The 15,706-nt window shown below is 35.7% G+C and overlaps 1 protein-coding gene across 1 annotated transcript in view; it reads left to right on the top strand.

The window, feature by feature from the left end:
* The first annotated feature begins 1,008 nt into the window (after positions 1-1,008).
* Fis1 (Mitochondrial fission 1 protein) overlaps positions 1,009-15,706 on the top strand; it is a 58,626-nt gene continuing 43,928 nt past the window's right edge. Inside the window, exon 1 of the mRNA XM_081769016.1 lies at positions 1,009-1,273. Within this exon, the coding sequence (XP_081625142.1) occupies positions 1,208-1,273 (66 nt within the window). The 5' untranslated portion in view covers positions 1,009-1,207. The remainder of the gene's footprint in view (positions 1,274-15,706) is intronic.

Genomic DNA, 15,706 nt, shown 5'->3' with positions numbered 1-15,706 from the left:
ATGCTCCCGAAAGTTGGAACGAAAAACACAGTTCTGATTGGTTGTCGTTATCAATTTCTTGCCACATTGCATTCAAATAGCAGAAATCAAACGATTGCTGCTGTCGGTCTTCGTGGCCAAGTGGGCTAGAGCTTTATGCTAGTAACGAAATTCTCTTTTGGCATGAGTTCAAAACCGGACCAAGGCAGGAGCGGATCCAAGGGGGTCGATCGGTTCGATCGCCCCCCCAGAAGAGGAAACTTTATTATTTTATATATAAATAAAACCCATCCCAGAGTTTGGACCTCTTTAAAGTAGATCTAAGTAGCAGTATTACAACCCATCGCCACCCCAGAAGTCCGTCCTGGATCCGCCCCTGGCCCAAGGTAAGTTTTTTTTATCTTTATAGCACTTATTAAATTAAAATAAGATGAAAATACTCAAAAAAAGTGATTTACTTACTTTTGTGCAGATAAGTAGTAGTAGTAGTAGGAACGGTATAGAAGCCTCGCAGGGCTCGTTTTATTCCCCTTGTACTCCATGACATAGGGTTCGTTTTGTTCCTCTTGTACTCCATAATATAAATTTTGTGACCCACTTAAAACAGCTGGCTAGGATAGTGCGAAAAACAGCTGGATAGAGTACAGGGGCGTCATTTCAGACTTCGCTTGAGGGGGGAAAGAACAACACAGACATAAGACTTTCACATTTTGTACTAGTTTTTTAGTAGACAATCTATTAAAGTATATGTATTTCTCAAACTCTTGGGGGGGCAATTTCCCCCTCCTGCCCTCCCTAAATGACGCCCCTGATAGAGTAGCGCGCGAAAAATAGTACTTCGGGAGCATTACTCTCCTGAGCGGGTCGTCTTCTGGCGATCTGCAACGCAATGCAAAAGCTGACACAAAGGCCTCAAAGTGCTATAGCATTATTACAATTTTGACACAAACCTGTACAGAATGAGACACTTGTCTTCGTATCTGAAAACTTTTTCGTATTCACACGTTCTTATAAAAGTCTTTAAAAATGTAAATTACAACAGCTCTTGAGACATATTTGGAGTTTATTTCTTGTGGATTAGTATAATAAAAGTTTTGGAAAAGTATGCTTCTGAACACTTCTATATGTATCATCTATGAAGTAAATATTATATTGCTCAGCGGAGAACCAAGACACTCTATTCCTTGTATTATTCTGTGATTAAGAGTTAAAAAGTTAGCAGTCTGTGATGTCAGTGAAGAACAAAATCATGGAGGATGTTTTGGATGAAGTGGTATCTACAGATGATTTGAAAGTAAGTTGCTTTTAATAAGTATTGTGTTAAAAGTAGCTCGAAAAATAAACATTCGTTATTATTTCAGCTACTAGTACTATTTTTTGATGTTACATGATATGTATTGTAATATACAATTGAGATTGAGTTAAAAATAGCTGTTCGCTAATTGCTTACGCATTTGTGTAAGACTTATGCAATAATTCAGTGAAACAAGAAATCAGTGGATGTTTGTATGCGCGGTTTGGATTTAACATTGCAAAAGTCATTAAGTCTAGTTTTATCTACTAGAACATTAACTGGTTTCTCTTACTGTTAATATGGTCTAAATTGCAAGTAAATTTTCTAGAATTTCCGTATAAATTCTGGTGGAGATTTAGAATAGAGTCTATATATAATTTTCTGCTAAATCTGTTGCCTTTAAGAATATTCACTGTAGCCTTTCAAATACATGTTGGCTACATATTTCTACTTTTAAAAATGCGTAAACCTTTATTCTGAGTAATTACTGAAATTCCTGTAAATTCGAGTATACGTATTACTACAGTATTTTAATTGCATAGGACATAACATGTGAAACAATTGTGGATTGTTTGAAAAAAAATACTGTATGGGTTTATGTGTAGATGAAGGTGAGAGCTAATTGAAAAGGGTTCGTTCGAACTCTATCAAAATCAAAAATTTTTAGGTAAAATACGATGTCAAACACTTTTTATAAAAGAAGTATAGTGTGAATATAAGTAATTTCTGTCATTAGATATCATATTGAAATACATTTTGAATGGGAGTGAACGTATTCTAAGTAACTATTTACTGAAGCGAAAGAATACAAAAATGCGAAAAAGGTGGAAATAAACGGCGGGAATGTTCTGTTCATGTTAGCAATAGACATTTGCGATGGATATAATGCAAACATACGATGTTATTACAAAGAATTGTGTAATAAAGAGTGTCATATTATAAAGTTTTTGCAGCGTCATTGTATATTGAAACGTAAAATCAACTATGCGAAATGTGGAAAAGAAGTAAAAATTAAAAACAGACGAATTTCTCCACGCAGCGGGCCATTTGTACCCGGGAAACCAGTGAAGTCATTTTGAAAGTAAGAGCTATTACGATTATTTAAGTGTTTTTAAAGGTGAAAATTATTGCGGATATTTTATGTATTTTTCCATTATCCTTATTTATGCGTATGCCACCCGTCGCTGACGCGCCTCCTCCCAGCTGCGCTCCTGCCCTGACTCGGTTAGATAACATTCGTGCTTTTAGTGGCCACCTAGCAAGTTGGTTCGTGGTTTGTGCATTAGCTCCTCATTTAGTACATGCTCTGCAAGAAGAAACCGGGAAATGCAATAAATGTGTGAAAATTTGGTAGAGCCGTCTGCTCAGATAATGCCATGTCAAGTACCAAATGAACCTAATATTAACAGAAATTAGCGAAATTGTAACTTTTTCTCGATTCAAAAAAAGACTGACTGCCCCCTTCAACTAAATATTGGCTTAAGTATGCATCCGTTATTATTTTAGTGCAGAATATGACCTCTCTGCTGTCTGTATCGCCGGACCACACGAAAATAGGAAAAGATTACCAGAATGTACTAAATTAGGCTAGGTTAGGTTGAATGGGAACCGGCCAGATGAATCGTTTGCAGTCACTTACCTTCAAAACAGAAGCGTGTGAACTTTTCCTATTTCAAGTAGAAAATCGTGTACAATATGGGGAGTTTTCTTTGGGTAATGTTTAGCAGAAGGGGTCCAGCAAATGTTTCTAAAAAATGTTACAATTTCGGTAATTTCTGTTGATATTGGGTTAGTTTAGGTGATTTTAGATTAGTTTAATTTAGGTTAGGTTAGTTTATGTTAGTATAGGGGTCCAGCATAACTTTCCAAGAAGATGATAGAATTTCGCGTATTTCTGTTCATATTAGGTTAGTTTTGGTTACGTTATGCTACGTCTAAGTACTTGCATTATCCATTTCTCCCGTAATTTTTGTGCTTTTTACGTGCTTCTGGACCCGTTCTGCTAAACATAACCCTTTTGTTTCCTTAAATAAATACCCCGCTAAATAACCCTCTAAACACTGTTCCTTCGTCTCCAGTGCTCTAATACACTGTCTCTCACAATTGCAATAACTCACGTTATTTTTGTGTAATCCGATAAAACTCAGACACGATATGTCACTATCTTGACAAATATGCGCAAGTTTCCACATTGTCTTTCCCGCCACTAAATCAGACAAGTGTACTTCTTCGCCAAATAGTCCCGTCCGCCTCCATATACACTGCCGCTTACATTATCAGAAACACCAACATCAACAACTACCTTCTTAACTTCAACTACTCTTTTCACCTGACTTTCACTCATTCTTCCTCAGAAACTAAAATAATTTCTTCAGGTTACTCGGTAAATTTCCTTAAATTGGTCCGGCGATACAACAGTTAATCCAGAATAAAAATGCTGGGACATTTTAATTAAAATTTACATTGAAATCGATTCAGTAAGAGGGAGTAGATGCCGAAGAGCAGCTCCAGAAATATGAACCTAATCTTATTTAATCCTTAACGTATTGAAAATACAATGCGTTACAGGGACCCAGAAATAAACTTTAAAGGACTTATTTACAGAGGGTGTGTAATTTACCATCTATGAACATAGCAGACTTAATAAGTATCGTTCATTACTATACATATATAACTTAATGCAAAAATAGTTTCTGGTGATCACGTAGCACATGTTGGTGCATGTTTCTCGCAGATACCTTGCTTTATATTTATATCCATCTTAGCTAACGCGCCTGCTCGTAAAAACGCACTCTTGCGCGGGCCCTGCTGCTTTGTCCTGCTCTGAACTGGTGTAGATGCAATCTCATCCATTCAGTCAGTCAAATTCAGTTCATGTTTTTCTCAGAGTAATTCTTTTAATGGCATATAAGTATGCTGGGATACAGGGTTGCAAACGCTCACTTTTGAAACGAGCTAAGCTCAGCTCAAACTCAGAGGGTAAAAAGTGAGTTAACTCAAGCTCGAAGTCAAGGTGTTTAAAAGCAGCGCGCTTAGCTCACGCTAAATTTTTATTTGAGCTAGCTCAACATGACGCTCAACATAAGGCGAATTACAAATAAAACCATCTGATGATGTCATAACGAAAAATATTTATAATGGTGCACATTGAGAACGATTCAGCATACAAATTGATATTTTACGGTAAAATATATTACTTTAAAAAGAGGGTATAATAAGTATCATGTACAAAAATCCAATTTTTAGTCAAATAATCTGTGTAGCTTTCAGTGGAACTATTTTAAGCTGTCCATATGTATGACAAACCACTGGATATAAATGTAAGGAAACAACCATATATAAATTTGAAATAACCAGAATAATCACTACAAGTTTATTTTGCATTTAATCAGTTCCGGGCATAACGAGGCTAGGGCCAACGTGATATGTGGCGGGGTGGCTGCAAGTTTGGCACGACAGCGATAAAGGGTGTGCGCGTAATAAGTCACTTCCTACAAGGTTATCATAAAATAAGTATCGCTGTTCAGAGAACTCTGAACAGGTAACCATTTGACAGAATGCAACCAAAGTTGGTAGGAGTATATTTGGAAACATGCAGAAGCGATTGATGTAGAAAACAAAATTAGTTTCAATTTTCGCCACTAGAAGTATTTGTGGCGCTGTACAACGCCTATTCTCGATTTACTGAAAGGTGGCTTCTGACCAGGATTGGCAGAAACCATTGTTTTTATTGAAAAAAACCAGGATTTTTGGTTTAAACCCGTTTTTTTTTTTGGGGGGGGTTTAAACCAGGTTTTTTTGGTTTAAATAATTTGCTCCATGCATTTATACTGGGCTTGGTTTCATATTATACTTTTAAAAGATTAATCAACTATTTTATTTAATCACTTTCGTTATTGTCTTTCGCGCACAGACAAATAGCCAACCAAAATCTTGAAGTTTGAAGGGGAATAGCCTTGCCCACGAGATGAGACGAGAAATATGATTTTTCTCGTGTCGTCTCGTAAACATTATAGAAATCTCGTCTCGTATCGATCTCGCGTAATTTTTTCTCGTCTCGATTCACGAGGAAGCTTTTCTCGTCTCGTTTTGATAAATTAAGTCTATGTCCTGATATGTTTCTCCATTTCACCTAGAAATCATCAAAATTCTTCAGAGAGGTTACGAAGGGTCTTGTATATCAACATTCAAACCATATTTATTATTGGAGTATGTTATGCAATGACTTGAAGGTCTTTAAACGTTGGTAAATGCTCTTCATTGTATTCGTATAATCACTTTATCAATTTATAGTTTTTATATTGTGAATCATGTAATAGTAGAAACAGTGTTTCAGATATAATAATTAAATGAACTAGTGTTGCTCACGAGACTCATGGAATTTCCTGTCTTGTCTCGAAAACGAGACTATAAATTTCTCGCTTCGTTAGTAACATTAAACAGGAAGGGATAGGGAAGAAAGTTCGAAGTAGCCTGATTGAACAATATTATTAAGATGTTTTCCGTACTAAGAGGAATAAGAAAAAATTAGGAAGATGAACCCCTACACTTCTCATGGATACAGGTCTGTTCGCACACAAATGGCTGTTTCTATTAAACCATGACAAACAAAAACCAAATGAATTATTATTCAGCTGTTAAAAAAAAAAGTAAAATTCTTACCGTTTGGATAGAGGTGATTCAAAATCATAATTACTGTCTGAATCAGTGGAATCACTGCTGCTATCTTCGCCTAAGTTTATGACCAACTCTTGGACGCGTTCCTCCAGTATTCCCTCAAGTTGACGTGCATCATTAATTAACGATAATGTGTGGGTGACAACATCAGCCCAGTTGTGTGGAGTATCTTGCTGAATTGCTTCCCTAATTAAAACTTCAACATCTGTCAGTTTAAATGTTGAATTTTTGTTCGCAATGTGTTTCTTAATTTGAGCCCATATTAATTCAATCGCATTAAATTGACAATGATACGGGGGCAGCCGACCTACTTTGTGCCCATGGCTTCGTGCTGTTTCGTCTACCTCGTATTTGTGGAAACGGGGTTTCATAGAATTTACTAATTCCAGTAGTTCGGCTCTGTATATATTATCAGATAACCTCTTCACTTTTTTATTTTTAAGCCAAGCCAGAAGTTCAGATTTTGTGCTTTTAGATGTAGGGACCCTTTCCCAAACGACAGAATGAGGAAGAGCATTGTCCATCACTATAATCGAATTTGCTTTTATATTTGGTAGCAATGCATTCTGGAACCAGTCTTTGAATTTATCACCTGTCTTTTCTTCGTGGTAATCTGTCGTCTTACGTGATCTAAACAGAAGACGACTTCGGTATGAATCCCTCACACTTACCTGCATGTAGCAAATCAATCTCCCTCCTTTACCAATTGGGACAGGCATTGTACTCTTTGATGTTGAATCATCCAGCATTTGCTATGTGAGTGGTTAGCATTGACCCATGTTTCGTCAAGCCATATTTTCTTGGGTTCGACATTTGCCATTTCCCTCAAAAAACGACAACGCATAACTACTATATCCTCCCTCTCTAATAAAATTTTCCTTCCTGAAAATGTCTTGTATCGAAACCCCATCTTTTTAAGTAATTTCTACAGAGTTGACTTCCCACCCGTAAATAAACTATCTTTCCGTAGTGATTCAAGGAGAGAATTTAAAGTGGGATACTTCTTCTGTTCGGAGAATTGCATTTTCCGTGAAACCATCTACTTGGACTTGCTCTTGATCTCTTTTTCCCAGGTGTTGTAAGGGATACCGAAGGATTATCATTAGTGCCCCCGAATTTCTCTGCAGCTACACGTATAACAGTTCGTTCACAGATTTTCAAACAATTGGAAGTGCGTTTAAGTACCTGTTCTACGGGAAAGAGGGGTCCTTTATTATTTTTTTCGTCTTCGAAGTAGCACCGAGCGTTATATATCATTTCCCGTGACTCACTTCTATATGTTGAACCACGTTTGTTTTTCATTATTGTTTCAGCATTTTCAGTCGTCATATTTATTTTGTAATCACAGCACACACTATTCACAAACAAAAATGATTATAAATTTGAAAAGAACACAGCACACACAGAAGATATTCACAACCAAAAATCATTATTAATTTGAAAAGAACACACCACACAAACAGAGGAACTAACCAAAAGAAACTATTTAACCTCACACTAAAACAACTATTCCACAGAAGATTTTAACTCTCAATTACCGGCAACAGCGCGGTCAGTGACCTTCGTTGCCTAGCAACGGCGTGAAAGAATGCTGCTGCGATTGGCGAACAATCCTCCCTCTCGTTTTGTTTACAACGTGTGCAGATATCTGTCAGAAGCCACCTTTCAGTAAATGGATAATAGTAAGTGCAGCCTGGAAGAAAAACGACACTAGTGATTAGAGATGCAAAAAAGCCGGCTTTTTTGAATCGATGGTTTTTTCACATAAAAAGCTGGCTTTTTGGGGGAAAAAAACGAGAATTTTGGAAATTTTTGCTTTTTTCATTTTCATGATTTTTCTATCTAAATAACTTTCTTATAGTATATTCTATAGTTAGATAAGAATTCCATGACCTAAATGCCATATTTCGCTCTAAAATTTACCATCAAGATGGATGGAGCACATGCTTTACGAATTAAAGCTAACGTGAAGAATGTAGTATTTGAGAGCAATTTTAGAGGCTATTTAACTTTATTTTAACTTTTGAGTTATTGACATTTTTTTCTTCTCGGGATCATTTCAGTTTGTCATCCGTGTTTCGTTTCTAAGAGCTTAGTACTCTAGCTTCTAGCGCAAAAGTTAAACTTACGTTTTTCTATATATCCGTCAAAGCGTACGTTTTTCAATATATCTGTCAAACCCTACTTCCACATTTCTGTTATACTGTAGCTGTGCAGCGATTTAGCAATGATTTTCCGAATACAACCTTGAATACTAATTTATACAAATAATCAGTAGCGGATTTAGAAAAGTACTTTGGAAGGGGTTTCTCTGATTGTTTCGTTTTCTAAAATGTCCTAATTTTATTTGGGAGGAGTTTGAAGTTTATGAGTACAGGCATAACTAATATTTCGTTTCGTTTATATATTTCGCAATAATCTTCAGGATACAACCTTGAAGATCATTTTATACTGAGAATCAGTGGCGAATTTAGAAAATTATTTTGGGAGTTTTTTTTTGTTCCTAATGTTTAGTTTTTCTAAACATTCGTAATTTTTATTTGACGGGAGCTTACAGTTTATCAGTAAAGGCATGACTAATAGATATTTCGTTTGTTTTAGACATTCCGTAATTTTGGGGAACAGGCTTCAGTCCGAAAGACCGCCCCCCTAACCTTCGAAAAACCGCCACTGCTGGTAATTAGTAATAATAACGATATAAAAACAATAAGAAAGGAAGTCGGCCAACTCATAGTACACGCACTATTTCAAGTTCACAGATGGAATGAAGAAAAGCTTTTTCAGAATGGTCGAATGCTGAGTTGAATCCCGGACTTCCCGATAGAAGCGCAAAAGCTCCACTGAGTCATGTTTGTTGAGCAGTTGTATTTATCTTAACTTAAATATATTCCGTAGTCTTTTTTTTTTTTTTTTTTTTTTTTTTTGTGGTGGTGGGGTGGGGAGAGTTCCATAATGATATGAAGGGTGTGAGCTAAAAACATGGTAATTAACAAATTTTCAATTGCTAAGTCATGCAGCACCAGATAGGCAGCAACGCATACCGCTTCGTTTAATCCTTCATGTATAGTCTTATGTGAAAACTCAGCTTTCCGACTTTGAAAATGGATTATACAGCAGAAAATCTCTAATTTCTTAAAATAGTAAAATTGTGGGTTACCATGTTCTTGCCTCACACCCTTAATATGTTGAATCCCTCTTGTTAAAAATTCAGAAAACTTGAGGACTGAGTAAACGGTGATGGTGGTTATATAAAACTAGAATTTCAAGAATACACAAAACCAAAAGCTCTAGATGTGCAGCCTTTAAGTGTGTCATATAAATCTAAGTATTTTTCTTATGTTTGATTTTAATTTTATTTTGTTCCAAAAAGGGGGTATGGAATATTTTGAAAAATACTACATAGAATTTTGCTAGATATTTGTGTATTTTTAGAGAAGTATTTACTTTTAGGGTTGGCTGGTTTACACTAGCTGTTTTTTTTCTTTCTTTTTTTAAATAAACAACTGGTTTAAACCAAAAAGAATAAAAGAACGAAAAGCGCGAATCGTGTGAACTTCATGGTGACGTTTCCCCACATCAAACCATCTGTATTAGTTTTATTTCCTTTTCACCTTTTAATCAAGGTGTCCCATGTTCAATTCTTGGTCGAACCACAACCGTTTTTTCAGGCGTAAACGAAGTAGCGGTTCGAATGTCACTTTAAGCGAAAGTCTTCTCCTTGATAACCTCGGTTTTACGTAAGGATGTTAAGCCTGAACATGCGAAACGAAACCAAATTGTATATTTCTGCATGCCTGAATGCCTGTTGCTTTATAAAGAAGCCAAGGTTGCTTAAATATATTGATAGAAATTGGCAAAATTTATCGAGTGCCTACGTAGCTTCCAATATTAGCTTGGATTGGACTTCTAATTTAATGAATGATATCTACATATTGAATTTGTAATTTAATACCTCAGTTTTAGCGTACTGATTATGATACGTTGACCTTTAAATTTTACATGCAAAGCAATAACAGGATTTTTCCGTTATTGTTTTACATTTAGAGTAATGACGGGATTTTCCCGATCGCTAGGGCGGGAGTTTCCCAATTTAAGAGATTTACTGACTGGACTTCTTTAAGCTTATGTGACCTCTTCCAGCATAACCGCGTTGTTGCATAATAACACCAAGGCGAAACAAAATTATTTTTGTCAATATGTAATATAAATACATAAAGCAAATTATCTAAACCAAAAAAACCTGGTTTAAACCAAAAAAAAAAAAGTTTAAAGTGCCCCCCCAAAACGGGTTTTTGGCATTTTCAAAAACAACTATGGTTCATGCCAACCCTGCGTACTTTTGTATGTAGGAGTTTAAAAAAATCTTATTATATACATTGGTTAATCCTTTGGAATTCATAATGTAAATATGTTGAGAAGTAAAACTCTTTGAAATATCTTTTCGAAATTCGTGCTTTATTTTCGAGGTTTTATATTATTATCGGCATCAACCACTAATTAAATGACTTTTTGTGTTGTAGAGAAGCGAAACAAAATCTGGTTTATCAATTTAAAGCAGAATTTTGAAAAAAGCCCAAAAATTCCCAAGCAAAAAAACGAAGCTGAAAAAACAGAGTTTTTTTTTCGAAAAAGCCTGTTTTTTTTTTCGAGCCCTTGCATCTCTACTAGTGATCCTTATTGATAAGAAAGGCTGTAATTACCTCTCCTGTTAGTTTCGTGGCATTGATTATAAATGAAATTAATACTCCGTAATCAGTGGCGGTACACGGGGGCTTTTGGGCTGAAGCTCCCCTTAAAATTCCGGGACGAACATCGGCATCTGCGGGACGCAATTGAAGTTTTATTGTTACCTTGTAAGGATACTAATGCAGCACTTTGCGAAGAATTTTCCACACAGTTGCATAGAGTATGTTCAGATGTTTCGACACTGCCTTCGCACTTACCACGGTACTGTTACTCACGGATTTCTCCACGATGGCATGGATTTCTTTACGAACATTTTGAACTTCTTCTTGTGTTACACTCTTATGACCTCTTCCTGATCTCAACGCTAACATACCGGTCTCCTCAAACTTTCTCGCCATTTTTTTTAACGTACATTATGTAATGGGACCAAGACTTAATCCTATTATCGGAGATATTCACAAATGGTACCAGCGTTATTGTTTAACGCATAGTAAAGTTTTACTAACAAGCATCTTTCTGGTAACTTCAATACTATGGTTGCTCTTTTGGTACTCCATTCGTAATCTGATCTTGAACTACACAACAACTCAGGTACTTACTCAGGCCTGCATGTGTTTCAGTGATACGGGTTCGAGCCCCACTATGTGCCAGAAGTGAACTGCTCTGACCTTGTTAAAGTCTGATATTTGCTTCTTTTTTCTTCCCACACTCTTTGCCTTGTGATTAAGGGGTGCCGGGATCGATACCGGTGAAGACACGTGAGTCAGATGCTATGTTAACCTGTAGGTCCCCGTCCTTAGAACGTCATCATCTCTTGCGGTACTAGTCGCCATCGGTTTTCCTTGCCCAGGAATATACACCCTCTGTAATTTATAGATGTGCAACGTGAGATATTGCTGTGACTGTCCTGCAACTTACATATTTTTTTAGGGTGGCCTTTTCGAGATTTTGGGGCTCCAAAAGGGGGGTATTTTTTTTGTATTTTCATTAATAGCACATCCCAAACGCTGTATATGAGGTTTGTTGTGCATGCATTTGCAAGGCCTTTCCATTACCTTTCAAATACAAAACACCCGACTAAAATATCTTTCATAGTTCCTGAGAAACAGCCATTTATATATTTTGGCGCCAAAACTTATGGCAAAATGGCCCTCGAACTTTGAAGCTGCCTAAGTCGGCTCAACATTTTTTTCTCCGAAACAAAATAATATGGGTCTCATCATTTTGTATCTAGAGCACTATATTACAGGATAGTGTATGATGGGTATCTGAGACATCACCCTGGCAGATTTTCTAAAATCTGCCTGAATTTAAATGGACAAGGCCGTCTTCTTTTCAGCCACGTAGTCAAAATTCAAACCTGACTTTTTTGTTTCTTTATTTTCCATGTGTGCTTATACGCTTTAGAATTTCAATAAATAAATTGGGCACAACACAATACCATAATATTCAAAATCATTATTAGATTCTGCCATCATTGCAGCTAACTAGCTGCAAAAAGAAACACTTAATGGTGCTCAGCTAATCTCTTTACTATTATTATTAGAAATACCGCAAAACAGATCAGAAATAAGTTAACAAAATTATATATAAGTTATGTAAAATCCGTCTCAGTATGATGACACGCATTAATTGATGAAATCTTTGGTACAGAGATTTTCATAATACAAAATATACAGCTTACAACAATGCTTACGTTTTTCTTGGTTTCCTTAAATGTAGTTTCTGTTATAAACAAGCCAAAGCATTTATTCTTTTTTTGGATCACGCATACTTATCCTGTTTCTGCACAAACTTGATACAAACACACCAATTTCTTGATATAAACGAGATTCTAAAATGTACTTTCTGTTGCCTTGAGGAACATTTCTTGCGCTATTCTTCCTGACCGTGCGTCATTTGTTTAATGAATGACACTATTAGAATGTTAAGTCTCTTCTCACAGATCGGACAAAAATAAACTTACATATGGCTAATTACAATATTTTGTGAAAATAACAATAATCGTGAATTGAGCGTAGTTTTCGCTCAAACTCACCTATATTTCGAGTTAACTCACGCTCACATTTTCAAAACGAGTTAGCTCATGATAACACTCACGAAAATCGAGCGCGCTCATTTACAAGCCTGCAGGGATATTATTTATGGCGTATTGTTCATGGCCTACTATAAATCTGTACACACCTTATGGACAGACTCCAAGAAAATAAGCCATGGCTGTAGGAAATAGTGAAATAATCGTAATTTCTGACAAATTATTTCTGGTGATGCTCTTCAATTTTTCTTGTTCCAAGTGGGTTAGTGGCATATTCCAACAACAAAAATGTATATAAGGCGTGAGCACTATTGGCTGGTTTAAACCAGCTGGTTAAAAAAAAAAAAAAAAAAAAATAATAATAATAATAATAATAATAAAAAAAACTGGTTTAAAGCAAAAACGAATTATGTTCGTAAAAGTGTAAGTGTATGTACAATCCTGATGAACACACATTTGTGGGTTATCACGTTTCACTCCCGTATAATATTTGTATTATATTCAGACCTAAATTCCCCATTCATTACTTCAAGAGATTATACTACAAAAGCAGTTTTTTTATATATATAAAGTTTTGTATATGTTCGTTTTGTGAATTTTTTATACTTTGTTATTATTGTTATGCAACTGCAATCAAAGAAAAAATTTGAATATTGTTTCGTTTTAATAATATTTAGTTTACTATTGATAAAATACATTGAAATGCCTTTTTTTGGGGGGCGGGGGAGGGGGGTCCTACAAACCCGACCAGAGGCATTTATTGAAATCACAAGTATATTTGGTATCTATTTATGTATAAATGTTTCAGAGCCAAAGTGTACTCAAATAATTCGCATCTTTATTCACTTTTCTTACTGATATACAAATTAAATCGTTTTATTTCTTTAACTTGGACTAATAAAAGTCGTAGTGAACTAACTTGGACTGACTTAGTTTTTTTGTACTCTGCAATATTTTGAAGTTGTCCGTATGTAATTTTGTATGATGGTTTCACTTGTGCAACTGTTTATCTTTTTGTTCTTCTGAAATGACTCGTGATAATTAGACAATTATATTAAATATGTAAAGATCGGTACAATGTATTTTCATCAGGAGCCATTCGTGAGTGAGTCGGCAAACGTATCGCACTTCTGACGAATTAGTTCCGGTTTTGAGTTCATTGGAGGAGAATTTCTTTTGGATGTAAGCAGAGAAGCGGTTTGGATTCCGCTTTAAGCTTATGTGACCCCTTCCAGCATAACCCGGTTGTTGCATAATAACACCAAGGCGAAACAAACTTATTTCTGTCCATATGTAATATAAATACATAGAGCAAATTATTTAAACAAAAAAAAAAAAACTGGTTTAAACCCAAAAAACCAGGTTAAAACAAAAATAACTTTTTTTGGCTTTTCCAATAAAAAAACATGGTTTTTGACAACCCTGGGCGTGAGGATACTATGTTTGCGAAGAAAGATTACGTAATAGTGTCCTCATATTCTTATTCTATCTGTATACGTTATCCGCTTACAGTGTAAAACACAGATATATATTTATTACTCCTAAGCATTTTGCTTTTACGTAATTTTTCGTCCGTACTATGATGGAAAGTGCAAATTTTGATAAGGTTTTCAGAATCACTTGTAATTGATATCGTCCTGGGCGAAATTGTGTATTGGGTGGGTTATAGCTATCTTTTGCAGAAGATGTGATAGTGGGTAAAAATAATGCACCGGCATGGTAAGCCGAGATCGATTCTTGGTCCAGTAATGCATTTATTACACCTAGAATTTGATCTCTAAACTTGCATATTTAACGATGGAAATAAAATACTTCGGGTTGTTAAACTGTTAAAGAACTCTAAACTGCAGAACTTACAATGGGATAAAATATTCATTTCGTACTTAATATTAATGTATAATAAAATAAAATAAATGCAGAATAAAAGTACGATGGACAACTGTATGTAATATTTTGTACAATGTTTTTACTGTTTCTTTCCTTAAGAATACTCTCGTAGATATGATTTTTTTTTTCTTTTTTACTATTATACTACGGTATATTGAATCCACTTTGTTCTGAGTTTAAAAAAGAAAGAAGAAGAAAAAAAAAAAGAAATGGACGAGTCAGGAGATTTTGGCATTACCGGTGACAGCGATTTCAGTTTCTGCTTGTTTTTCGAAAGCGTGGAGGCACCGGTTGTTGCCACTTTAGGGACTATATATATAACACTACTTAAGGTTTGAAAAAAGTATACTTCTAATTTGAACTCTTGTGAACACATTTTACATATTAAATCATTATCTATTGTTTTAACCTTTTCAGGACGAACGGCTCAACCCTTGAGCCAGCAATTCAAACCTCTCTAGCTCAGCTCCTAATTAATCTAGAGATATGATTTTGGTATGTATCTCTTCAGAAAGGATGGAACTTTCTAATCCTGTGTATATCATTCATGTAATGGGTCCCTCCGTGAAGGGGGGGGGGGCAAAGTTGGGTGTTTATAGTGTTCCCTCTCTCCCTTCAGAATTTGGGGGGAGGTATCCCCCCTGATGGAGCTACAAGGGTAAAAAATGGCATCCATAGAGACAAATGAACATACTAACTAGCCATACCGACTCCATGACTTTTGGGCTTGAGAGGGGTGAATAGGACGGGTATTGAATTTACCCTTTTTCTTATTGTATATTTTCTTATAAAGACAAAAAAATATATTTCAAATTTGAGGAACTCTGGCAACATTGTTATTCATCGTACGCAAGAAAAAAAATCTCACATTTACGACAGATATTTGGGACAATGATACACAAAAGTCAAACCCATCGGTTCAATACAAATGGAAAAAGAAATTCAGAACCCCACACCTACGTGACACATCCTGTGTATTATTCATTATCCACTGTAATGTACTCTAACGTTGACAGCCCTAGCGACATTCGTAAGTATCACAGACACACAAACCATACCTCGTTGAAAACCTTATAGATTAGCCATTCCAACAATGTAACTTTTGTGTGTCTCGGGCCAAACCAGTAAAAGAAGAAGAAGACGAAAGT

Source organism: Thermobia domestica, chromosome 8 (assembly GCF_964235325.1).
Source record: "Thermobia domestica chromosome 8, izTheDome1.hap1.1, whole genome shotgun sequence".
In the NCBI taxonomy this organism is placed as follows: Eukaryota; Metazoa; Arthropoda; class Insecta; order Zygentoma; family Lepismatidae; genus Thermobia; species Thermobia domestica.
This window is presented reverse-complemented; position numbering and strand designations above follow the sequence as displayed.